Here is a 26,725-nt window from a genome sequence, read left to right on the forward strand (position 1 = left end):
CCAGAATTTGGCTTCTACATGGCTTCAAACAACTGCAAATTATGAGAAAACCGTTACTTCTTTTCATAAACCGAAAAAGACCGTGCCAGACACTGAAGCCAGAAGTTTCTACAGTCTCTATTTTATTCAGATATTCCTTAAATTGAGTGAGTAAGCTCAGTGCGAAGACAGAGTGAGATTCTTTTGAAAAAAAAAAGACGATTACATTAGGTGTCAATGAGAGTGAGACAGGTATTGCTGCCGGACTCGGCACCCCCGTTTAAATTTTGTGCAGACCCTGCCTGTCAAAGTTACATTTTATGAATCCCAACAACTATGTCTACATTTTCATTAAGAATTATTTGTCTCCTTTTTACGGTTTGGCCGCGAGCTTGAGTTAAAAATAAAAATAAACGTTATTTTTTACTGCTTCACGCACTCTAGCCAACTGACGCTTTCACTCTAACTTTGAAGAAAAAGGGATTTGCACTCCTCCTTTGAGTGCTCACAGTTTGAAAAGTTTACATGTTATGTAAAAACAATTCCTGTCTTTTTGAGAGAGCAGAAGTTTTCCTCCGTTTTATAGTTTGAATCACATTTCTACGTGCAGGTATGAGAGAGCTGGGTGACTCAGAAAAAAGGTGTAATTTTGTCGAAAAAAGGTGGGTTTCTAAAGAAAATTCCAATGCATTTCTAATGCATTATTTATTCCCAGTTTCTTTGGGAATAACTTTGGGAAAAATGGGAATTTTAACACCAAAAGTCATAGCACCCCTTGCGGGATCAAGACGCACGTTTTGATGTATATATTACCGGGGTTTTCTCAAAGCTGCGGGACGAGTTACGTGCCGAAATTTGGCGGAAAATTAATAACCGAGGCACCCCGAGGCACTCCTCTCAGCTATTCTAGCTGTAGAGGAGTGCCTCGGAGATGAGCACCCGTGGCACTAATAACAAATACACAGTAAGTGAATAGAAAGATGTACAAATGCAAATGTACAAAAAGTAATTAACTGGGAAATTAACAGTAATGTTCAAAGGTAAACTGAAAGAGAACTAGTTTAGTAGTACTGATGGAGCTGTGCAGATAGAATTGTTTAACTGGATGTTCAGTGGAGCACTTAGTCATTCTGAGTTTCTGACTGAACATGCTCTTTTGGTTAACCAGAACACTGAGTAGAGGGTGGGAGACGTTGTCCATGATAGAGATTTTTGACAACATCCTCTTCTCCACGACTACATGCAGAAGTTCCAGCTCCATCCACAGGACTGAGCAGGCTTTTCGAATCAGTTTGTTGAGTCTATTGGTGTCGGCCACCCTCAGACTCATAAAACATCTGCAGCATGGTGCCACAGAAGATGAAGGAAAGCAGGAAAGAGAGCCAACTCTGGCCTTTCCTGTAGAGTTTCTGCTGGTCCAGTCCAGCTTGCTCTCCAAGTGGACACATATTTGTACACTCTTACCATCTCCACCATCTCTCCCCTAATGGAAAGAGGAGTAGCAGGAGTCCTGGATCTCCTGAAGTCCACCATCAGCTCCTTTGTTTTGCTGATGTTGAGCTACAGGTGGTCCAGCCCAAACCAGTCTACAAAACTTATCCTCTACCTGTGATGCTTTTAGTGTGACCTCTCAGTAGTCTCTCATATTTTTGTCATATCCAAAAAGTTTGCAATAGTTTCACCCCAAATTATAGTCTTTTTATTTTTGATGATTGTTTTTTTTGTCAGAGCAGGAAACCGAGGCCTGATGAGAGAACACATGTGACTGAATTATGTTAATAGTCAACAGTTTAGGTGTGGAAATAACTTATATAGACCTCTAGAAGCTACTCATTACTACTCAGAAGCACATTATTTTACGGTCTGTTAAACTTTTATTCCAACATTGGATTTTATTATTTTGAATAAGGGTGCACTGCTACAGATGTTCTTTTACCCCTTCACACTACTGTCATAGCATTACTTTCAATACTTTACTTATTTAAGATATGCTTATTAGTACACGTTCACAAAAAATCTGGTTTCTACCATAGCCAACTGTATTCGAACTTTGAGGCCAATACTGATATAGATATTTGAGGATTTAAAAAAAAATGTCATCATTATATGTTGGCCAATAATACTTAAAACACATTCAACATAAGCAACCTTGATATGTTGTTTTTGTTTGTGACCAAGTAAACAACTGAGCATTTAACTGCGTAAAAATCAACTTGTAAGTACTCTCTGATATACAAACTCTATAATGGAGACACTGTTTCTAAATTATCACATACCTTATTTGGCATTTATTGTTACTTAATGGCCAACATATGCAGCAATATTGGTATATCTGGAATAAGCTAATTTTGGCCGATATTGTCCTGGTCAATTTATCAGTTTAACTTTTGTTTTTATAGAAGAAATCAGTGTTTTAAATCAGTGGCCTCTTTGACCTGTGATGTTTAGGAAATCAGGTTACAGCAGAGAGCCAACTGTAATCTGGTTAGCTGAAATGCAAATACTAAACAAATATGGTTTTGTGTTAGGATGTATTATATTATAGGCACTGTGACCAGATGTATTCATTCTGGACTCATGCAGATACAGCCATTCCCACAAAGCATGGGTTTTTGAAATATACTGAGTGAAAGGAAATGAAAACCTTCCACACTGTAGAGAAATTAAGATTCTTAAAGATACATAAAATCATTAAATGTTGACTAAACTCTGGCGTATTTTCTTGTCAGAAATTTCAGTTTTATAGAGCCTAGTTTCCTAGGTCTGTTTCCATTTTTTAATTTGCAACAAAAAAGAACAGAAGAGCTGATAAAACTGTATTGCCTTCTCTTTTCTCTTTTCAGGCTGTGTCCACATTGACAGACCTATTGAGGGATAATCTGAGAAATAGTAAAGTAAAGCAGTTCCTGCTGCCACCACTTGGAGAGTTCCTCTACCTCATTGCATCTCAGGTAGACTCGACTCGACAAGAATATTCTTTCCCCCTCGGCTTTTAAAGGTTATTTTCTGGTATTTTTCTTTTATTAGACAGGCCAATAGAGAAGGTGGGCTGTGACATTTTATATAGGTTTCTGGTGATGTCTGAGTTTTGGTACAATTCTTTTTGCACTGGCTTATGTGAAAATCCAACTGACTAACTGTAGCTGGGAAATGAAACAAAAGTTTCAGGCTAATGCAGGGACGTGAAGACGAAAAACCCCACTAATGCTACTACTGTGAACATACGAATGTGCAGTCATTTTCAAAACCAAAAAAAAAAATGAAATGCATCCCCTTTCAACAGTTTATTGAGTATGACTGCACTTTATGAACACGGGCACTTTTAGATAAGGAATATAGGTAAAGTAAGGTCATTTTATTTAAAAGTGTCATAGACCAAAAGGTGCCCAACCCACATGGGCTTACTAAACACTATAAACATAACAAGCAAGAGCAATAAAATGAAGAGAGTGAAAGAACAATTATAATACACCTTCATACATGTCAAAATGTGACAAATATGAACACAATATAGTGCTGTTGGTAATCATCTAACACAAATTGAGCTAGGTGAAACACTTGTGTAGAAAACAAATGACGATATTCTGCAGACGTTTTAGGAAAAAACCTATATCTAAAATTGTGATATGATGGACAATAAAACAAAAAGTATTTTTCATACTGACAAAAAAATCAATCAGGGTCCAGCTAATTGCATGGAGAGAATGTGTGCCATTTTCTGTAGCAGTCACTGACTCACTCATTGTGCAAAATCTTTGGGATGGTAATCCTCATAATTTGATGTCTTATTATTAGCATAATTAGGGTACTGAACTTGGCATTTTTCTGTTTGGTACGTCACTTAAGATGACCATACTAAAAGAAATCAGTGGTCTGGCCAGGCGTCTCAGATTTCTGATTTCAATCAAACATGCTTAGTCTAATCTATCATATAGTGTGTCAGAGTCTTCAATTAAATTAAGTACTCCCAATGTTGCAGAGGCCTACTACTACATACTAGACCTGTGAATGACATAATCAGAAAAAATAATTGAATTCATTGATTGGTTCATATTATTACATGCTGTGAGAACTATCAACCTCAAACAATGGTACGCTGGCAAACTGTAAAGTTGCTCAACTCTAGTTTGCTCTGCAAATAATGTTCAAACCAACCCATAACATTGTGTTTGCACAGTATACACCTTACTCTTCTAGGCCATCAGGACCAAGAGATGGGTTTTTAAAATGTTGATAGTGAAAATCATCTTTCAGAGGAAAGTTTCTCTTTTCCCAGCTCGTGAGTAATTAATGTGGAATGACTGCTTTCTTTGGAGTTAATGAGTCAAAATGAATGATGCCAAATGCAAGAAAAGATCCAAAGACATCAGTGAAAAAGACCAACCTTGAATGAAAGGAATGAAACTGAGCTCATTCATTTGGTAGTAGTGTTTAAATTTACATGCTGACTAAACTGAATTGACCCCCAGCAAAGCCAGGAGTAAGACTGGAGCAGACCGTAGACCTAATTTGACTTCATTAGAAGAGGTGATCCCAAATTATTTCTGGTTAACCTCAATCTAACCAGGCAAGTCGATTAAGTATAAGATATTTATTTTCGCGAGTGATGGATAACCTTTAAAATCAATCACTCTGGCTGATTACACTTATTACTCTCCTGAAGCCACGGAAAATCTCATCAGTGTCCAGTAGACCTGTAGAAGCTTTTAGTAAATTGACATTTTGGACCCTGGTAGAACTAGTGTTTTTCCATTGATGCCAATGTGTTCCTAACAAATAATATTCTTTCCCTCCTTGAGAGATATGGTTCAGTTGTTCATTGGCACCTTAAGTGTGTCAGTTAGTTTTAGTACCAAAATAAATATTGCTAAATTAAAGATATATTTTTTCTTTTTTACAGGACATTTTTGAAAAATGTTTTTTTCTTCAGGGCACCCATAAAATCAGTGTGGGAAGTGTTTTTATGCCTCCCTGCCAGTGACAGCCAGGGCCAGAGGCATTATGTTTATGTTTCAGGTTGTCCGTCCTTTGGGTTGTTCGTCCATCGTGATATCTCAGTAACACCTTGTGGGAATTTCTTCTCATTTGGCACAAATGTCCACTTTGACTCGAGAATGAACTGATTAGACTCTGGTGGTCAAAGGTCAAGGTAACAGTGACCTCACAAAACACGTTTTTGGCCATTACTCACAAATTCATACACTAATTATGACACAATTATGGTGACATTTTATATCCAAATGGTCAAAGGTCAACTTCACTGTGACATCATAATGTTTTACAAAAACACCCTTGACTATTATTCCAAACTGTAACTCAGGAAGGGGAGATTGTGACCATATTTCCTGCAACTTGGTTGATTGGTGGAGGCATACAACCACAGGGTGGTAATTCTTGTTTTCACTGTGACTAAAGTTTTAGGGTGACAAATTGTTCTTGATCTGAGTAATTCCACTATTTAGTGAATGAAGTGTCAGGTGTAATAAAGTAAATGAGGGTTTTATTGAGGAGTAATAAAGGGATTTACTTCATTGCATTGGTAACAGCTTTGAACCATTAAATATATTTGTACTTCAAGGGTAAAGTCAGCTTTATTTTGCCTGAAGAAAATCCAAAAGTTCAGGCCTCTCCTTTCTCTCCCTGGAAGAAATGACTGCATACTTGTGTAACAAGAGTGCTTAACAACTCTAGTATTTTGCTCTAGGGTCCAAAAAGTCTGTAATACAATTATAACTTATACAGAAAGCTGCTGCCAGAGTTTTAACTGAACTGAACAGAAGAGCTCACATTACTTGTGTTGCAAAGTCCCTATGCTGGATGTTAGTTTTAGAATAGATAGAGGAGATTCTCTTATTTGTTTATAAACATTTTCATGGACTTTATGGTTAATATGCTACCAAAGTGTGTCTCTGGTAGAGCTCTAATATCTACATATTTTGCTTAATTGTAGAAAAAACTCAAAAGATTTACACTATGGTGAAGCTGGCATGTACCACAGTATGGTCTGTGGCTCACTCGCAGTGGCTAAGCTTTGTACTGTACATCAGTACATACAGTTAAGACAACATATTGTCGAGATTTGATATAACTTATAACCTTTTCAAGCACAAAAAACATAAACAGAAATCTTACTATTCCCATGTTGTTGAAACCATTCACTCAATACAATAATACACAATATTTAAGTCGTCCAAACAGCATCAGTGGTAGCTATATCTTCATTACAACTGGTAATCCTAAACAGAATTTTAACTCATTCTGATAGGTGAACCCACTTTGCCCATTTAATGTCAGGAGAAACAGTTTTATTGGACTCATTTGGAATGGCCCTTAAAGTGTCCCCCCATAAAATCATCTGCTTTGCTCCTCTGTTCTTCTGCAGCGCCAGTCAATGACAACGATTAGCTATAGCCTCTAGTGCTGTCTTTATCCTCAAGGTTAGATATAGCCTCGAGCCTTGCACAGTAGCAATGGAACATAGCAATGTTTCATAAAAAATTTAAAATTCTGGTTGAAATAATCTGAATTTTGTGGAATGTAATGACAGTGCTGGTATGGCAGTATATATAGTGTATTTTGTTTTGAAAAGAAGTACACATTCATTCAATATTAATTTTCACAGTTTCATATAATTGGAATTTAAATATCTTTGGTTTTGTGTTAGTTGTTAGTTAGACAAAACAAGCAATCTAAATCACCTTGGTCTCTGGTAAACTGTGATGGACATTTTTCACTATTTTCACATTCATAATGTCTTAATGGACTATTTGATAAAGTAGCTGAGAGATTCATTGATAATGAAAATATTTATTTGGAGTGCTGTGAATTTTTAAATGTTAAATGAAAACTTTCATGAGTATGGTGAACGTTTTGTCTTTTAAGTCTTTTATTCTACCTTACATAAAAATAAGAATGAGATGTTTGAGTTCACCAACAAGAAAAGTTGAAGAAAACATTATGTATAATGCTTACACAAACTGTGTTTCTAAGTAAAATCAATATTTCGAAGAAAAAGAATCAGCTGAATTTAAATAGTTATGAAAGCATGTTCATACACAGACGGTAACCAAGTAATCAAGATGTCACGGCTCCTCTTGCTCCCATCTCCGCTCCCATCTCCCCTCCCCAACTTGGCCCTTTCTTGCCCTTTTTCTCACTTCTCTCTACTTGCATCTCCTCCACGTTATCTCTCTGCCTTTCTCTCACTCCTACTCTACTCCTCCACTGCCCCCGCCCCCCCATCCATACCCCCTCCTCTCTCCTCTCACCCTTTCTCCCTGTCTTTTCTATGCCTCTCTATCAGGAAGAGAAGAGAGGCTCCCCAGAGGGACTGTGGTTCGTTCCCGCTGCCGCCTACACTGGCTTAATGAGGAGCCTGCGGGAAGGGGTGAGTGTCTCTGTGTATGTCTGCGTGTGTCTGTTTTTGTGTCTGTGCCTGTGTAGCTGTGACTAAGTCTCTCTGACTATGTGTGCCTTCGAGTGTGTGTGTGTGTGTGTGTGTGTGTGTGTGTGTGTGTGTGTGTGTGTGTGTGTATGCGCAAGTGTGTGGCAGGGGATCCCTGTGAACAGTAATGATGAGGCAGCTGTGGGAGCCTAAAGCGTTGTTTGCCAGCTGCAAGTCAAGGGCATGCAGAGCAGTCACACACACATGCGCACGCATGCACACACACGCACACACACACACACACACACACACAAACACACACACACACACACACACTCTTACCTGCATCAAACACAACCCTTTACTGCTCAGCAGCCTGACCTCAGCAGCAATTAGGACCCTCCAGACACACACATACAGTAGTTGGAGCAGAAGCACAAGCAGGAATACACGTAGCTCTTTCCTTTTTGCTGGCTTTCTTTTTTGTTTTTTTCTGCTCTTTTTCTATTTAATTATACTTCCCTTCTTATATTAGTCCGTCACAGAAAGTAAAGCTGTGTCTTAAAATTTGTTAAGAAATAAACAGGTAATGTAACAATGTTGGCATCATGCTACTGACTTTTAGAGACTGAAACTGGAAACTGGGAGAAACTGGTCTTATTTTGGTTTGGGCCTCTGTTTTAGGGCTTGGCGATATCTTAATATTTTTAGGATGAATGGCGATACATGATACCATATCTCTGTATTTTTACAAAGTGGGCTAAATGTTCAGTTGTCAAAGCCACATGTAAAATGTCACAAGCACTTTTATTAAAACAGACTGTGATCATGTAAATGAACATTTATATAAAATATTCTTAGGATGTCTTGTTTGAGTGACTCTCCTCAGGTCATTCCATATCATCTCTACTGGGTTAAGGTCTGGGCTCTGACTGGGTCACTCCAACAGGTGGATTTTATTTGTTTGAAGTCTGTCTTTATTAAAGTTACTTTGATATTTAGGGTAATTGTCCTGCTCCATCACCCAACTTTCATTGAGCTTCAGCAGGTGGACAGCCATCCTGACATTATCCTATAAGATACCTTGATAAACTTGGGAATTCATTTTCCTATCCATGATGGTGAACTGTCCAGGCAGCAAAGTCCCAAATTATGACCCTACCTAACCTTTGGGACAATGTTTTCATGTTCGTATGCAGTAACATTTTACACCATACATAGTGCTGCACGTTCTTCCCAAAAAATTCATCCTTAGTTTCATTAGTCCACAAAACACTTTCCCAGTAACATCGTAGAGTGTCAAGCTGCTCTTTGGCAAATTTTAGGCATGTATGTGATGTTTGTTTTGGAGAGAAGCAGCTTCCTCCATGGTGTCCTAGTGATTATTTTAAGCCTTTGGCTGTTACTCTGAGGTTCTTACTGATCGTTACTGATCATTCTGTGTTGTGATCTTGTTTTCATCAAATCATGTACAGCCAAGTGCCTCCCATATCACATCATAATATATATAGTATTCTTCTTTGTACTGTTCTTACATGGTCAGCCATTTCTGCTGAATGAGGAATATTTTGGTGGGTTGTGAGACTGATAGATACAGTGGACAGGTAGAGGGAGAGAAAGAGATGGATGGATGTTGTTTTGTCTCTCAGAGGTAGAAGGGGTCTTACTGTGGTGGCCCACTATAGCAAAATGAATATAGATGAAACTCTGGTCTGCACAGTTGTCAGCTAGTACCTACTGTTGCTTCATTACCACTGGGAGTGTAGTGGGGGGTAGATGAACAGAGGAGGGGTGCATGTGACAGGAGCAGGGAGAGGGGTTGAGGGGAGGAGAGAGGAGGTTGACTTATTTATCATTATTGAGCTGTGAGAGTACGCTGATGGAAACACACACACAAACACACAGACACACACACAAACACACACACACACACACACACACGCACACAGCCTTAGGGACCAGACACTCATCCTCAGACCCAACCTGCCTCCCTCTTTCCATTTCTTTCTCACCCTCCTCTCACCTCCCTCTCTCAACCCTGTCTCCCCCTGACTGGCTGGATGCACAAGTACATTTGGTATTATTATTACAGAGCTGCCTAATAGTGTAACTTTGTCTCATGGGCATTACATTCCTGACATTAACAAGGTGGTCACAATATACCATAGCTTACTATACTTCCATAGACAGTCGTAGTCATAGTTGTAGTAGAAATAATGATGTCATTCCTCATGCACAACTGCCATATATCTGTGCACCCTTCCAGGAATGCAGGGTAACTGCAGTTACACCAGCATTTATCTCTACCATTTTTATTTATCACAGTGCAATGGAATCACTGCTATCATTGGATTTTCTCTCATAGACAAAGGAAATCCATGCAAAGCGTAAAGTAGAGCTTTGGTGAAATTTGCATTGCAGACAGCTGCTGCTGTCATCAACAGCAGTGTTGTAATTGTCATCATCACTGTGTTACTGTTGTATATTAATTTGCCTCAAAAAAGCAATGCCTTTGTCAGCCAGACAACCATTTTAGGATCAAGTCTTTGTGCGATAGCCGTCATTATATCTAGCACGTTATAGTCTACCTCCATATATAGAATTTGAAATAACAGGGATGATTCTTCTAAACGTGAGTTATTCATGTTAACAAGGTTTGGGTCACTTTTAGCTTCCAACATAGTGAGAGGAAATGCTTAATGATTTTTTGTATCATAAACTGAGCATCCTGTGTCAGATGTAATAATTGGATAAAAGTTTTATTTTGTATTAAATATTCACTGATCTGATGGAGGTGCATAGGTGACAGAGCCAATGGGAAGAGTCCATAGGAAGGACTCAGGGTGTGATTGACTTGGATAATCCAGCCGTTGGTTATACAGAGTTGGACATCTGGTCAAAAAGACAGCAGAAATATGAACAATGTCAGTCCTTAACTGATCATTTAAGTAAATTTTTCTTGCACAATGCCTGAATGACAGGCACCAGCACAAACCTACTTTACAGCACAGTGCAGTGCTAAATAGCCATGTTAGCCATGTTTTAATTCTAATAATATTTAAAAAGTTTAGCATTAAAAGAATGTTTCACAAGTTTGTTCAAATGTAAATGCGTCACAGTCTGTTTAGTTTAAATTGTATTTCTGCAATTTAGTTTTTGAACAAATCAGAACTTAGTTTGGATTGAAAATTCCTTGTATTCACCCTGCCATGTCACGCAGCCATGTAATATAAATGTGCTTTATTGACCTAGAAAAATGATGCTATGTCAGTCCACTATGGCTCAAAAATAGGTGAGAGCTTGTATGCATACAGGAAAACAGCATTATTCACTGTTTAGAGACATACTACCATCACACATTTTAATTTGCAAACCTATTTTCAAAAACTATTTTTTATTACTTGTGGGAGGTCACAGAGAGAAGGCATGTAAAACAGTTTTCTTCTGGTGTACAATGCAGAACCTATCTTTGTAAGGAGCATTTATCCTGCTTTGAGTTGGCTAGTTGAAAGAGATGTTTTAGAAGATGATGTTGCTGGAGTGAAGATTTAGATAATGAGCGAGAGGGAAACATGAAATTTGTGATAAGTAAAGGGGGTTGTAGGGAGACAGAGGAATGGGCAAAAAGGGGGCAAGGAGAGCAGGCATGAGATTAACTTTGACAGAGTAGAAGCTTCCAGGGAGAGAGAAAGTTGGAGCTCGGTGGAGAAAGAGAAAAAAACAAATATGATCAAATTTTTTTAATAGCTTTAAGTTAAAATTGCTTGTTTCCTGCTTGCTACTACCGGAAAAAAGTTGGAGAGAGTGGAGTTGCCTAAAAACCACAACAATGAGCTAAAAGAGCTAAAATGCTATATATAGCTGAGGGGAGCTGCAGAATTAGGTAGGAATTGTTTGTGCAGTTTGTCACAAAAACAGCACCAGAGTTGATATGAAAATACTGATTAGTGCAGCTTTAAATAAAATGTTTGAGCTAACTAGCCCTCACAAGATCAGTCAAGTGTGGGATGGGGCCATTTCAGATTCAGAAAGATTTATTGTCTCTATTGGGTTTCACTTGACCTTGAATTGAAGGCTAAATATTTGTTAACTCCTACACAGTGTTAGGGATGTTAAGATGGTAGCAGTTTGCTGTGGTCTTGTAAGGCTGTGGTAAGCCTGTGCAGTTCTGAAGTTTCTGAGAACTTTGGCATTTTAAACTATGCTTGGCTTATCACCAAAGCCTTTTATAATATTGCCAATATAATATTTTCTGATTTGATGTGTTACCAATTGCATTCTGATTAATATTGTTTTATTGCATCAGTGGTGCATCAAATACTTAGTGATGCATTTTAAGTGTGGTGTTGTCTGGACAAGGAGATTGACTGTCAATGGCCTAAATGTAAATCCAGTGCCACACACTCTTTATCGCATGACAGCATTGAGATGCAGTGCCAAGACCCTGTCTAATGCGCTCCAGGCAGTGTGGTTTTGATGCGTTTTCTGACCCACCGGATCACCCCAGCCCCCTCCGCTGCTGTTGAGAGTTTTCCTGATTTACAAGTAAAACACTGGAGAAATGGATAGAGATCGTCGTACAAGAAGAAGGGTGGACTGGAGGGAGGGGAGGCACAGAGCCAAAGAGAGCATGGTGGTGGAGGTAGTGACAGAGAGGAAGAGACAGAAGGATCAGTGTAGTGGGAAAGGGGGAGGAGATGGCAGGGAGTCAGAGAGAGAAAGAGAGAGAGTTGTACTTGGAGAGGGGGAGTGGATGGCATGGAGTGAAAGACAGGTTTCCAGGCCAGACTTGAGCTGCAGGAAATTATTTATGAGCATGAACAAGATGATGCTTCTGCTGCCTATGAAGAAAAATCTGTGTGCGTGAGTGGGTACGTGCGTGTGTGTGTATGAGTGTGCGCGCGTGTGCGTGTGCAGCAGAAATGGGGTGTGAACAGTATTACAGTGATAGAAGCCAAGGGGCAGAAGGCAGAAATCCCCGTACATGAACACACATACATACACATGCACACACAAAGCAGTGGTGAGCCTATTAATGATTTATCACTATCTTCCACAAAGGAAAGGAGAACAGAGGGGGACTCTCTAAGACAGTCATGGGTCCTACCCTTGTGTCTCTAACATAGGATATGACCACTCCATGTGCATGCACTCACACGCACACACATGCATAGTCTAAGAGCAAGCCATTGTGTAATATAATAATGTACTGTTACCATGTTGTATTAATTAGCACATTTAAAAAAAAAAAAAGAAAAAAGAAAACTGCCACTGTCATGCATACAGAAAAAGGAGGAAAGGATGATGACTAACACTGTGTGTCTACTAGTATGCTAGTTTGCCTGTTAGTTTGCATGGACTTGTCTGTCTTTCTGCTGGTCTGTCTTCTTTCCACTGTGTCTATTTGCACTTCTACTTGTTGCTATTTTATGCTGTTTTGTCCACGTCTCTCCCTCTTTCTTCATGCCTCACTGTCTCTCTGCTGGCCTGTTAATCAGACAGTCTGTCTCTCTCTTTGAGTGTGATTATTAGTGGTGTTAGATGTGCTGTGAGAGGTTGATAGATGGTGTCTGTTTCTGCCATAAGGGCTCATTCAAAACCAGGTGCACTGGCTTCTAAAGGACTTTAATTACAGAGGAAAACCACATCAGACATGTGAACACACACACTCGTGCATACACAGGCATACAGACAAATCCTGCATCAGGTGATGTGATGTAGTTTTTGTGATGTATATCTCTTTCTACTTGAAACTCAGAGGCCAGGTGCAAACATGTTGGGATATAAAACTAATCTACTGATCAACACTTGAAGACAGGATTTTATTGTTCCATATCTGTCTAGCCTTTAACTCTTTCATCTGAAAAAAACAAGGTTTTTCCAACTTTTTTTAGCCAGGGGTTCAAAGTTGTGTAAGTCTTGTCTGTCAGCCCTGAGCTGTAGAGTAAGGGAGATTTTTAATTTAACACAGTTGCCAGTAAGCCAGTTAGTCCTGTTGCAACCTGACGAAAAAGGTGGAAATCCTGTTTAAACTGGATACATCAGTAAGATAAAATAAAGGGAGCTACATCTTTCTTTAGCAGTTGCCAAATTCAAACCCAGGAAATATGAAATTGAAGAATGCATGTTTTGCCAGAGTATTATATCTATCTGAAATTACTATAAATTATTCTGAGTACCTACTCAGAAATCATGGCTGGATGTTTGAAGTGAGGATGTGTGTGGGCATGTCATTGAATTAGATCTGCCAATGACATCTCTTGAAGGCTGAACTTCATTTTCTAAATTTACCAAATGTAAGGTCCCCGACTATAAAATAAAAATCATCCAGGAGGAGATGCAGAATAGGAGAAGCAGTTGAGTCCGAGAACCATTTCTAATCTTTGAAAATATCTCTACAGTTACTGTTTCTGTATTGTCACACATATATTCATATTTACCATTAAAAATATTCTTTAAGGACTGTGAAAATGGCTTATAGTGATCATATCTGATTATTGGATTACCATCTAATTGAAATGTATATTTATTACATGAATATAAAGCAATTTGCTATTTAAGTTAAAATAAAAAAAAAAAACCCAGCACTGTGGCCCTCTCCTGCTCCAAGCCTATCCTGAATGGTCAGGGTGAAAGCATTACACTCCCATAACATACCTGCTGCTGTGAGAGAGCAGGGACGATAATTACCACGCTGGTGAAGATATCACATGGTGGCGAGTGTGCACAGAGAGCACATGTACGCACAAACAAACACACACATACACAACTTATGAACTCATGTTGGAAGAACAGCTTGCAGCAGTAGGCTACAACAGTTTATATTTTTCCTATATGTTGTCATGTATGATATCCCAAAATGAACACTGTAGAAGACTACTTGATTACTTACTAAGCCAATTATTTGATCATGATGTAACTGTGATCACTACAAGCGGTTTCCACTGTAGTTCAAACCTTCTGAATCTTATTTATTTAATCTAGGAGATATGGTCCAGTGCAGTCACTCCAGTTAGCTGTACAATGATTCAGGCAAGATGGAACATGATGTGTTATGGCCTACCATACCATATATAATGTTGCTGATCTCTTGATTTTTCCTGCTGTGCAAACATGAAGTTGGCATTCTTGGTTGAAATGTCTTGACAGCAAATTGACGGATTGCCATGAAATCTGGTACACAATATTCAAGGTCCCAAGAGGATGAATCCCCTAACTTCATACTCTATACTTATGTTTGTAAGCAAATATTGCCAACTACTTGCTTTCCATCAGCCTCAGCTGTACTTAATGCTTAGTGTGAATGACTTAACGGACCTTTCTGTGGCAGACATTTTGACTTGTCATAGCAGGGGAAGCACAGGTTAAACAAAGTTTGTTAATGATGGCTTAGTTCCATTAAGGGTCGATAAGCCATGCCAGTGAGCCTGCATGCCCAATACCCTGACCCTGAAACTAGCTCACTTAAATGGAACACAGTTGTTATTAATGCTATAAATTACATCCGTGCTTTCTCTGCTATGACATGACGAAATGTCACACTGGCTACTATTCTGTGTCTTTTCATGTCATGTTCTGATTGCTTAGTTTGTAGATGTGGGTCATGACAGCAGTCATACTTTTGGTCTTGGATTTCTGACAGTCTGAATCTTGCCGCAGGCACAGTACAGTCTGGGACCACTGTTGAACTGATGACGGCAGATTTTACGACGTTTCTCCCAAGACTGTTGACTTACTCTCACACAGTTAAAATTGCACAGTGTAAAGGGGTCTTTAGTCTATTGAAAACTAACTATTGGCTCAACAATTACCTCAATATCAAATCAAATCAAATTTATTTATAAAGCACATTTAAAACAACAGCTGTTGACCAAAGTGCTGTACAATCAATAACATAAAAACAACACAGCAAGAACACAAACTGGTGAAAACAGACAGAAATGACAACTCTCATACTGAGTCAAAGGCCAAAGAATAAAAATGTGTTTTAAGACTTGATTTAAAAACAGGCAGTGAGGGGGACAGTCTGACATGTAGAGGCAGCTCGTTCCAGAGTTTGGGGGCTGCAACTGAAAAAGCCTGGTCTCCCCTGAGCTTTAGCCTGGATCTGGGCACAACTAAAAGCGACTGGTCAGCAGACCTGAGAGTGCGTAGAGGTACATGTGCCACTAAAAGATCCGACAGGTAAAATGGAGCTAGTTCATGTAATGATTTATAAACGAAAGTTAAAATTTTAAAATCAATCCTAAAACGTACAGGGAGCCAGTGAAGGGAGGCCAGCACGGGGGAAATGTGCTCTTGCTTGCCTGTTCCTGTTAAAAGATGAGCTGCTGCATTTTGGACCAACTGTAGTCGTGAGAGGGAGTTCTGGTTAACACCAACGTAAAGAGCATTACAGCAGTCAAGGTGGGATGAAATAAAAGCATGGATGACTCTTTCAAAATAACTAAAAGACAGGCAGGACTTGACCTTTGATAAAAGCCTCAGTTGGAAAAAGCTAGATTTCACAACTGAATTGATGTGTTTGTCCAATTTAAAATCACTGTCCATAATAACACCCAGATTTCTAACAGTGGATTTTACATAGGGACTTACAGAGCTCAGGTCTATGTGGGGGCCAACACAGGCACTACTGGGTCCGAATAACAGAATCTCTGTTTTTTTTTCATTAAAACTTAAAAAAGTTTAAGGCCATCCAATCTTTAATGTCCTTAAGACAGTCCAACAGTGGCTGTAGGGTGCCATTTTGTTTCAAGGGTAGATACATTTGTGTGTCATCTGCATAAAAATGAAATACATATATATTTATGTACAGTGGAGATAGATGTGTGGATGATGCAACATAAAATTTCAATCATGTTTAAAAATGGTCTGTCTTGTTGAATACAACTCTCAGCTCCAAAGAATTTCTGGTATTGTGAGAAAAAATACTGTGATTGTATAATTTCAGTGGTGTCATGTAAAATTACAGATTTCTCATCATTTACACTCAAACTTGGCGAAGCCTTGTGTGTTAGAAAAAAATCTTAGATGACCTTGTAGCCAAAGTATTGGGAAAGCCATTGCAAAAATCTCACTTTTATTTCTTTAAAGTTGACTTTCTGGAGATGTGAGGTTTAAGTAGGACACTGAGTATAATATAATGAGTGTGTTTCTTGGATGAACTTGTTTCTCACACTGGGAGAAATTATAATGAGAATAACTTACTCTTTCCTCTGTCTCCTGAATTTCTCTCTCTGCATCATAATGATGGAGTTTCTTGCATGTGCTGCTTGTTTCTCACCACATGTAAGGGTATCTCATTCCATCTTTCTCTCTTTCACTTTCTTTCAGTCTCCCCCTCTCTCTCTTTCTCTGTGTAGTCCCTGGCAGGGCTACAGTCTATTAAACACACAGACAGTGGGTGCTCCCCCGTGGGCTCATTAGTGAGCTGGCCCGCACGGCCTGGGGAATGCTGGAACAGACCATTCTACTGGTTCCCAGAGGGGTGCCAGAGGATTCATTATGTTGTCGTGCTACGTAGTCCCTTGGTGTTGAATACACAATGTGATGCTTTATATTGGATTAATTGGTAGGTTATTTAAGCTATCAGTTATGATTAGAGTTCCCATGTGGTTGAATAGTGTCTCTAATTTTTGTAAAATGTTAAATAACTGTGGATCACAGCCTGACCACTGATGCATTGCTAATGTCAGTTCCAAAACATTAATTTTGTTCTGGACATGAGGTTTCTGCAGGACAGTAAGGACATTATTTTGCTGATCTGGTATAGTGCATATGTTGAGGCAGATGGGATTGAAGTAAATCTTTTCATGAAACTGAAAATGATAAAAAAGATAGTTTAACACCTCAACTGACAATCAGTTCTCTCTGACGTATAGCAGCAACAGTCTGGCCAGTTTGAATTATTGCCTATTACAATAGATTCCTATGGTGACAAGTTTTCATGGCAGAAGCGTATCTAATTATGGTCTATTGAAACTTTTCAAACCATTCCTGCAGCCTAATCCACATAATCCACATCTGCTGTCCATCCACATACTGCATTATACTGAAAGAGTGTTGGGGCTTTTGAGGAGGGGGGTTAACATGAAAGATAAAAATATATTATGCTTACTGACTGGATCGAGACATTTATGTTGGTGCATGTCCATCGTCCATAAATTCAAGCTGACTACAGCCGAAGTTGTTTGTGAAGGAACAAACTAAAAACCTTAGTTAGTTTGATATTAAAAAGACTACCATTTTAATTAATGGATTTAGGTCTCTCTTAAGTGTGGTATGTTCCATATATACGCAAATGTTTGGAGCGCCAGTGCAGTTTTGTGTGAAATTTGCAACAATTAAGTAGTGTAATAATGACATTATCTGTCACCTGCACCACCTTTCAGAATTACCATGATAAATTGCCACAGTGAAATTAATGTTTTAGCTGTTATTATGAACCTTTAACAGGAAATATAGTTAACTGTGTTTTATGAATAGGCTCCATTGTATCTCATATCTAGGGAGAATAGTGTCTAAGTGATGTAACACAGTGAAACACAACAATAACCTGACAGAGGCAATCACTTCTGTTCCACTTCCTGTCTTTCTCCACAATGACTTTACTGGAAAAACTAATTTCCTCAGCCACAGAGATTTCATTAGCCTGGCCCCATTGTCTGAACACAAACAACTATTCTCTACTCAGGCAAAGGTGTGTGGGCACATACAGTATACACATAAGCATACACACAAACACTAACTCATATATACTCACACATGCACACGCATGCACACACAAAACCTCACTCTCCTTTTTTGTGTAGCGGTGATGTTGAGAGCTAATCTAATTGCCAGTTTGTGATTGTGTTAGTTCTTTGTTCAGTTCTGCCTTTTGCTGTATGACACTTTTCTGTAATTGAGTTTTGAGTATGTAACTTAACAATGAACAAGAGGATATGATGCACATGATGCCATTACAGTATATACAAGAACAACTTCTTTTTTTTTTGGACACAGAGCACTGTGATATTGATATGTTCTGGTATTAGGATGCATGTGCACATTAACTAAGCAGTATGAAAGCTTATCTTTACATATATTAGTGCAAATAGAAGACATGCACCACTTGGCTGGTCTAATGTTATTTTCAGCAAATATTGTAGTACAGCAGTATGTTCTTTCTGTCTACAGTGTCTCTATGCAAGTTTCTCAGTGTCCACCTGTTATTCTCTGTCCTTGTCCATTTAAAGATTATGCCAAGGAGGGTTATTGGATACAAAGTTTTTTGACAAAGGCATGGTCCCACATCCTCTTTCAGGATGGTTCTTAAATTGATTCTAATAACATTTTTCATCAGTTGGTCCAGGAAAACTAGATAATCCGTTTTCAAATTGTTTGAATATTTGTAGGCAAAAATTATGAGAGTACATAGGCAGTGTGAGAAGTGTCAGTTGGGTTTGTCAATGCCAATTTAAATTCAGAATTTCAGTAAATAATATATACTTGTTATAATCAGTGTGGTCACTGAACAATCGTGAATAATAATAAATGATTCTAATGTGTTTGTGTGTCCATCTTACAGGATGATTCCATAGTTCATCACATGGTCGCAAAAATCGTAGAGAACATCTCCACCACTGTTTCTGGATCCTCCCACCACCTGGTTACAACAGACATAGGCTCCACCCTGTGGTATCTGTTCACTCACTCCACTGTGGAGGCTGTCAGAGTCACTGCCATCTCTGTAAGTTCACACACATTAAAACACACATTTACACACACAAGTCAAGTAAGTGCGACTGTGTGTAAATACGTATGTAGACACTACCATCTCTATAGGTCCCACAAACACATACACACACATAGACAGCCAAAATATAGTGATTATATATCAAGTAGTTGGCATGAACATGGAAGCTGTATTCATAAATTGAAAAAAAAGAGTTACATGATTAAACTCAATGTAAATGGAACTCAAGGTAAAAGCAGGCGAAGTTTGCTTGAACTTAATGAACTACTTACGTATTTTGTGATTGCTGATGAAACATTATAAATTTCATGAAAATGAATGACCTTCGAATGATAAATGACAACAAATGACTTGTTGCAAATCTGACGACTTACATGTACATTTATTAAATGAGCCCTCATGCAGAATTTGTTTTCCTGAATCCCACATTGTGAGACAAATCATTAACTTCTGTTAATGCTGCAATGGATCGGATTACAAATTAATTTGTAGGTTATTCATTGCTCCATGTTATGCATCTTTGGGAACATGCCCCTTTTTGTAAGGCACTAACAGCTTAACATATGCATTGTCAAGTGCAATATGACATTACACGGACTGAGAACACATGATCCCTGAATGACATACATTACCTGTATATTTGTGTATGTCCAGTCTCTTTCTAGGCTAACCCGGTTGGTCCCAGCAGTCTTCTTGTCAGTGATTGACACATGTGGCCCTGCGGCCGTCTTGGAGGGTGTGGGTGGAGCAGGGGCCAGGGTCCAGCAGCACCTGCTCACAGCTATGGCCACTGCCTTAGTCACCTCACGCATCCAAACACACCGTGTCACACAGACAAGGGTATGTGTATGCTGTTTTGCACACCTGCAAAATTGCCACATGGAAACCCACACACACAGTTTACATATCAGCCAAGAAACCCAGATACAAACAACCGTATTGCTTTAAAGTTATATGTTACTGATATTGCTAAAGAAAATTGTGCAGATTTGTTGGTAACATCAGTGCCGAGCAGGGTTTGACTTTTAGAGATATTTATGTGGGAAATATCACTAATATGGAAGTTTTTGCACAAGGAGTGAGGGATGAAAACACTCCTAGATAACACCACCACATCAGGAACAAACATGGCTGGCTTCAAAATCTCTGAAACCGTTACGTCATACTTTCTCTCTCTCCGTCTCGTCCCCTCTCTCTCTGCCTCTCTCTCTTCCATACAGTTCATGAACTAATGCTGAACTGTGCACAAACTAATTTGTCAGGAATTACTTATTTAATTTTTCATAAGACAGCCCATGTAGTGTGTATGTGAAGTGCTAATCTTGGTAAGGCAGAGGGGCTAAAATTGATTTGAAGGTTTTTAACTTGGAGTCTAGCATTGGTAATTGACTCTGAACTGAATTTATTTGCATTGAGCATTTCCAATTTAACACCAGAATACAAACTTAGTTCTTCAACTCTACTCTAATTATACACTGATATGCATTCACCCCCCTACCAACCCCCCTTCCCCCTCCCCTGGCACAAAGACAGACAGTCCAAGAGTTTGTTTACACAGAACTCTGTCTGTTAGTGTGTGTGTGTGTGTGTGTGTGTGTGTGTGTGTGTGTGTGTGTGTGTGTGTGTGTGTGTGTGTGAGTGAACGCAAATGCACATACACTAATTTGTAGTGTGTGTCAGTATCTGGGCTAATTGGCTGAATGAAAGCGCTGCAGCCTTCTACTTCAGCAAAGCATTATGGGTAGTGGGGAGGGACTTATCAGCTAGGCACACACTACTGGGCTTTGAAATTAATTAACTTGGTGCGTCGCCCCATAAACATTCATGTATGCACACTCTCTCACATTAACTCTCACACACTCACGCACGGACATACACAGTCAGCAGTGTATGGTGTTGGTGATAATGATAATGGTAATGAATGTTGGCCAGTCAAAAATTTTTTCCAACCAGTTACTGCTGCTGAGTTTATGCTGAGTGAATGAGTGTCTGAAGTAGCTGTAGGCACACAAGTTTGTGTGAGGGTGTGTGTGTGTGCAGGTGTGCGATAATATAGAGTCTGAGCTGATTAAGTTTTAGTCTGATAGTTTGAAGCATTTTCAGATTTTTTTTTTTCTTCACCTTGGGGAAAATGTAACATTAAATCATTTCTTATTTCTGTGCATATATTATTTGGATACAGTGCAGTAAAATCTGAAAATAAGATAAACTCAGAGTATGCAGAGTGAAAACATTAAGTGATACAAGGAAAGGTATAATACAACAGTTTCTTTATCCCCCACCTTTTCCTTTGTTTTCCTCCAACCAACAAACCCACTTCACGCCCTCTCTAGCCCCTGACATAATGAACCAAGGCAATGTACATAAATAAAAACACGGAAATAGACATGAAAACAACAAACAAACATTTGCAAAATACCAATACAACCTATCCAAATATCCAAACATCCACATAGCTGACTTCTATTTGAATTGCAAAGTATAGTATTTTGGACTGTACACCAGCAGGAACATGCATAACCAGTCTCAGGAAGACTTTCACTTTATTCATTTGTGTTTGTGTCTTGTAGGATTTGGTGTTGAAGGTGCTGCGCTGTCTAGAGAGTCCATCCACAGTAACAAGAGCCAAAGCATTACTACTACTGCTGCTACTAATACAGGACAACTCGCACACACTGCTTTACTGCTGTCAGCACAGGTAAACACACACTCACTCACACCCACACAGATGCACACACAGGCATGCACTCCCATATAAAGACGAGTGAAAGTCTGTAATACATATTTGAAAAATGTTTTCCATCCAGCCAGATTACTATATACAATTTCTTTTTTTATTTTATATTGTGTTAAGTATTCAAAGTAATGTCAAGTATTTGTTCATTGAAATTGATTGAATCTCAGGTCTTCATAAATAGCTCCAACTTAAAGCATTGTGACATGGCAAACATTAAGGTTTGTCTGCAACTGCGTGCTTTTACAATAACCAGATGTGATATGAGAGATCAGTGGTTGATCTATCCTGCCTACTATGGAGGATTTTGTTTGAAATATTATTTCATTTTGTTAATAAAACAGTTTCCAATCTTTTTAACCACACTGTAACACAGTAATAACACATAAGGGTGATGTGTCTGTTAAACTGTTATCTTACCACATAGTTCAGTGCACCCTCCTACTGACTATACTGAGATTTGGACCAGTGAGGATTACTCATAACCTCACTCAGTCTGTCAGACCACTGGCTAATTAGTTTCTGTAGAATGCAGTTGCTCACACATAGGCTGAACTGTCAGAGAACAAACAAATAGCATTTGTGAATTCCATATCAGGGTGGGATTCCCCTTTAATTATTTAGCTGTAGCTTTCACTGTGTGTTCTCTTATTCAGCGATGCTGTTGCTAAAATTAAATTCCCTCTTCAGTGTATAGCATGGTGGGCCAAATCCAAAATTATGTGTCAAGTTTTTGGTTTTGTGAAATTGTTAATTTTAAAAAAGAATTGGCATTTGTTTCTAGCTGCCACAACAACTAATCTACATAATTAAATTGATGTACAGTGCATTTGTGAAGTATTCAGACCCCTTACATTTTGGGCACATTTTGTTATGCCTTATGCTAAAATTCAAACAAATATTTTTTTCACTCATCAATCCACACTCAATTCCCCATAATGAAAAAGCAACAGAATTGTAGAATTTTTTGTAAATTTATTAAAAAGGAAAAAACTGAAATAAGTATAACATAAGTATTCAGACCTTTCGCTATGACACTTGAAATTTATCTCAGGCTCCTCCCATTTCTCTTTATCATATTTGAGTTGTTTCTACACCTTGATTGGAGTCCAGCTGTGGTAAATTCAGCTGATTGGACATGATTGTATTGAGGTACAGATCTTGGGAAGGCTACAAAAACTTCTGCTGAATTGAAGGTTCCCAACAGCACAGTGGCCTCCATAATTCTTAAATGGAAGAACAACAACAACAAGCATTTTAGGAAAGCAACTTAATGTAGGTGGAGAGAAATGGCATGAGTTTTATATTTAACCAACTTTGTTTGGACACGTTAAACAACAAACTGAGGTAAAGATTTATTAGATTATTAAACCAACAAATTTTGCCATACAGGCCATGCGTGGAGTGATTTATCTTGAAGCAAATAAATCCCATTCAACACAGTTATCTTTTATTTAAAGCAGACAGCTTTTAGAAGGGAGACTTCTTTCATAAAAATTCTGCCTGGGGTTGTTGGCAGGTGGTTGTACTCTATGTAACCTTTGCGTTAACTAGCACAGCAGCTGTGGGAATGATAATATGAATGTATGTACCCTGGACATTCAGTTTGTGCTGCCGCATGCTGTAACTTTACTGAACTTCAAATGGTTCATTAGAGCTGGTTGTCCTGTGTTTCACCCCACACTAACTCGCAGTACAGCTGTGAATGTGCATTGCTGATATAATCAGATGCATATGCATGATATATACACCCAGTTCCCCTGGTAATTTATGACCAGTTGGTATTTCAGTTTGAAAAAGATGCCCTAGATTACTGACACATGGATCCTTATAAATGTCTCTCCCCTTGTCTCTTCTCTTCCTCTCTATTTTCTCAAATTCTCTATTAAATTCTCTATTCTCTAAAATGCTTCTAATTTTCAGACTCATCTTTCTCTGCTATGGCTGTCTCACATTTTACACACATTAACTGCCAGATCAACTTTTCCATAAAATAGTAAGGTAGGATAAGTTGGAGTGGTTTATTTGCATAACCATAAATTTTCTTTACAATTGTTTTTACACCCCAACTAAAGCCTGTCTTGTGATGGGATCACACCAGCCGCGATGCCCATCATTGTGACACTATCTTGGTGACAAAATCTGTCCTCAGACAGGAAGACGTATAAACACCTGCCAAAGCTGCCACCACACACAGAGGCTCACGAGGTGAAAACAATATCAGCCACACTGTAAATAAACGGAATATCTGAATACACCACTTTATTACCTTGGACTTAACCACAAAACTGTCATTAAATGTAATGTTTTACACAACTTTACACACAAATAATTATATAAACCGGTCCCAATTCCATAAGTAACATTTGCCAGTGACAGCCAGAGCTGGAGGCATTATGTTTTCAGATTGTCTGTATATCCCATTCTTGTGAACACGATATCTCAGTAGTGCCTTGAGGGAATTTCTTCAAATTTGGCACAAACATTCATTAGAACTCAAGCACGGACTGATTAGGTTTTGGTGGTCAAAGGTCAAAATGCTGGACACTGTGACCTCACAAAACACAACCCTGAGGGAATTTAAATTTGGCACTTGGACTCAAGGATGAACCATGAGGTGTTGATTCTAGTTTGATAATAAAGCAGGTCTAGGTACTGAATAACTACTGTGAAAGTATCAAAGCACTCAATCCACAGAGAAATGCACATAACCCAGACCTCTAATTTTGGGATGTCACAACGAAACAGTCACCAACAACCTTGTACCCACCATGCAATCCTTGCAGGATTTGGTTTCTGCAAGTTTTTATTTTAAATTTGTTATATTTTAATTCAATCTATATTAAGAACTCTTATTAGTGTTTTGTTTGGCCTCGCCAATGATCTTATCAGCTTTTAATCTTTTTAACACTATTCTTCTACCGATCATTAGATTACTTTTATCTTGCTGTTTTGAGTTTCCTGTTTTATCAATCGTGTTGCTTCATGAGTTACACTTGGACTGAAAACAAGCTATTATTATGGCTGTGTGTGCACTGCAAACTTGCTTACTCACAGTGAGGGGATGATATTCACCACCTGGAGTCAAAGGATAAGCTTCTTGACAGCTTTGTCTCCATAGCTGCTGCCCAGACAAAGCATATGTCCACCATAATTTTCCCAATGTATGCAGGCAGACGTTCCTTCCATGCACTCACCTTAACGTCGATTCAGGTCTCTGTCGGCAGTCACAATCAATCCCTATTCAAAATTCCACATGGTCTGGTGGCGATGGAAGGGTAGACTGCTCCTTCTCCTGGTAATCCACTTCTAGTATTGGATTCAGCCTCCTGATCACCCACCTCCATGATGTCCCTGATGTCCCGTATTCTGCGGCCTCACTTACTCCCTTGGCTGGCCTCAACATACACTGGCACTGCACCAATCTGCCTGGAGGGTCTATCAGCCAAAGAGAGTGAGCTGGAGGCAGGGGCAGCGAGCTGGACGCTGCGACACTGTGGACAGTCTCCAAAACCCCATCAGATGATCAGAAGAGAGACTCTGAAACTCTCCTGATAGTAGTAGTAGTAGAACAAAATGTAACATTACATTACTTCCTGGTACACTACCTACTTAAATACTATACCATAAAGAATAATACACTGCAAATTGTAGTATATCCTCCTGAACTGGGATACAGAAGTGGTATGTGGCAGGAAGTGGAGATTTAACAATGAGATTACCTCAGTTAGGATCTTTTTTATTGGACTATTCTCCCTGAGAGACAGCCTTAAAACAAATTACTTTTACACATGACCCTAAAAATTAATTAATGAATTGTTTCTATTTTTCACTTCCTGTTTAACTATTTTCCTCTGTCTGCCTGTTTTTCATTCTCACACACATACACTATCTCTCTCCTCTCACTCGCTCTCCCTCTTCACTGTGTTAGAGCTGTCAGAGTTGACCTGCCTGTCTCTCTCCCACCGAGCACTCTGGATGATTCAACCACACGCACAGACACGCACGTCTTTCCCTCAGTCCTGCTTTTACCCAGACGTGTTGTATTTAATTAGCTCCTCAGTGGTGTGAAAATGTGTGCGTGTGTGTGTGTTCGTGTATTTGTTTTTGTCTATATGAGATAAACTTGTGCAGGCCTCGCTGAGGAAGTGTCAAGATTGCCATTGGGAGTGGAGTGAGATGGCTTTCAACAGACACAGTCACACACACACACACACACACACACACACACACACACACACACACACACACACACACACACACACAGAGCAGGCCACTTGTAGGTCAGTTATGTGTGAGTACTTTGTGAGTCTCCCACAGTGACTGACAGAGGTGGCAAGTTTGTCACTAGTTAGCAATTTGGAAAAATGACTGCAAGAGAGGAACACACAGGCAGAAGTCTAACAGGGAGACAAATAGGCAGACAGCCAGGAATCAGGCATAGAGCTGGGTAGAGAGACAGACTGGTCAACAACTACTCAGACGGACATACATGTACAGTAAAGGTAAACTAACAAGCATTTTGTATTATACATTTTTTTATTTGTGGCTGGTGAGGTAATTAGAAATGCAGACATTCACACTGTTGAGGATTATATCTTGAACCAAGGATGGCCATGAAATATGGTAGACATGTCTTCCTAAGGATGAATTGGAATAACTTTCCTTGCATTTGGGTCTAGCACCATAAACAGGTCAAAGTTCTCACTGTTTATGACCAGATACCTGCAAAACTGATGCTCCACTCCATCCTTAGCTGTATTTTGTGTTATTAGCCTACAGTTTACAAAAGAGCTAGTATGGTGTAATTAGCAATGCACAATCTCGACATGTTAAAAACTTTTAAGCAAAACTGTACCAGCTCAATCTAGTTAACAGTACAATATATATA

The 26,725-nt window shown here is 39.0% G+C and overlaps 1 protein-coding gene across 1 annotated transcript in view; it reads left to right on the forward strand.

The window, feature by feature from the left end:
• Positions 1-26,725, forward strand: part of ulk4 (unc-51 like kinase 4) — an 81,280-nt gene that overhangs the window by 13,016 nt on the left and 41,539 nt on the right. Inside the window, exons 18-22 of the mRNA XM_023410419.2 lie at positions 2,823-2,930; positions 7,283-7,366; positions 18,933-19,094; positions 19,755-19,940; positions 21,671-21,798. Of these exons, the coding sequence (XP_023266187.1) occupies positions 2,823-2,930; positions 7,283-7,366; positions 18,933-19,094; positions 19,755-19,940; positions 21,671-21,798 (668 nt within the window). The remainder of the gene's footprint in view (positions 1-2,822; positions 2,931-7,282; positions 7,367-18,932; positions 19,095-19,754; positions 19,941-21,670; positions 21,799-26,725) is intronic.

This window comes from Seriola lalandi, unplaced genomic scaffold (assembly GCF_002814215.2).
Source record: "Seriola lalandi dorsalis isolate HSWRI2012SDOR001 ecotype SW California unplaced genomic scaffold, Sedor1 jcf7180002054425, whole genome shotgun sequence".
In the NCBI taxonomy this organism is placed as follows: Eukaryota; Metazoa; Chordata; class Actinopteri; order Carangiformes; family Carangidae; genus Seriola; species Seriola lalandi.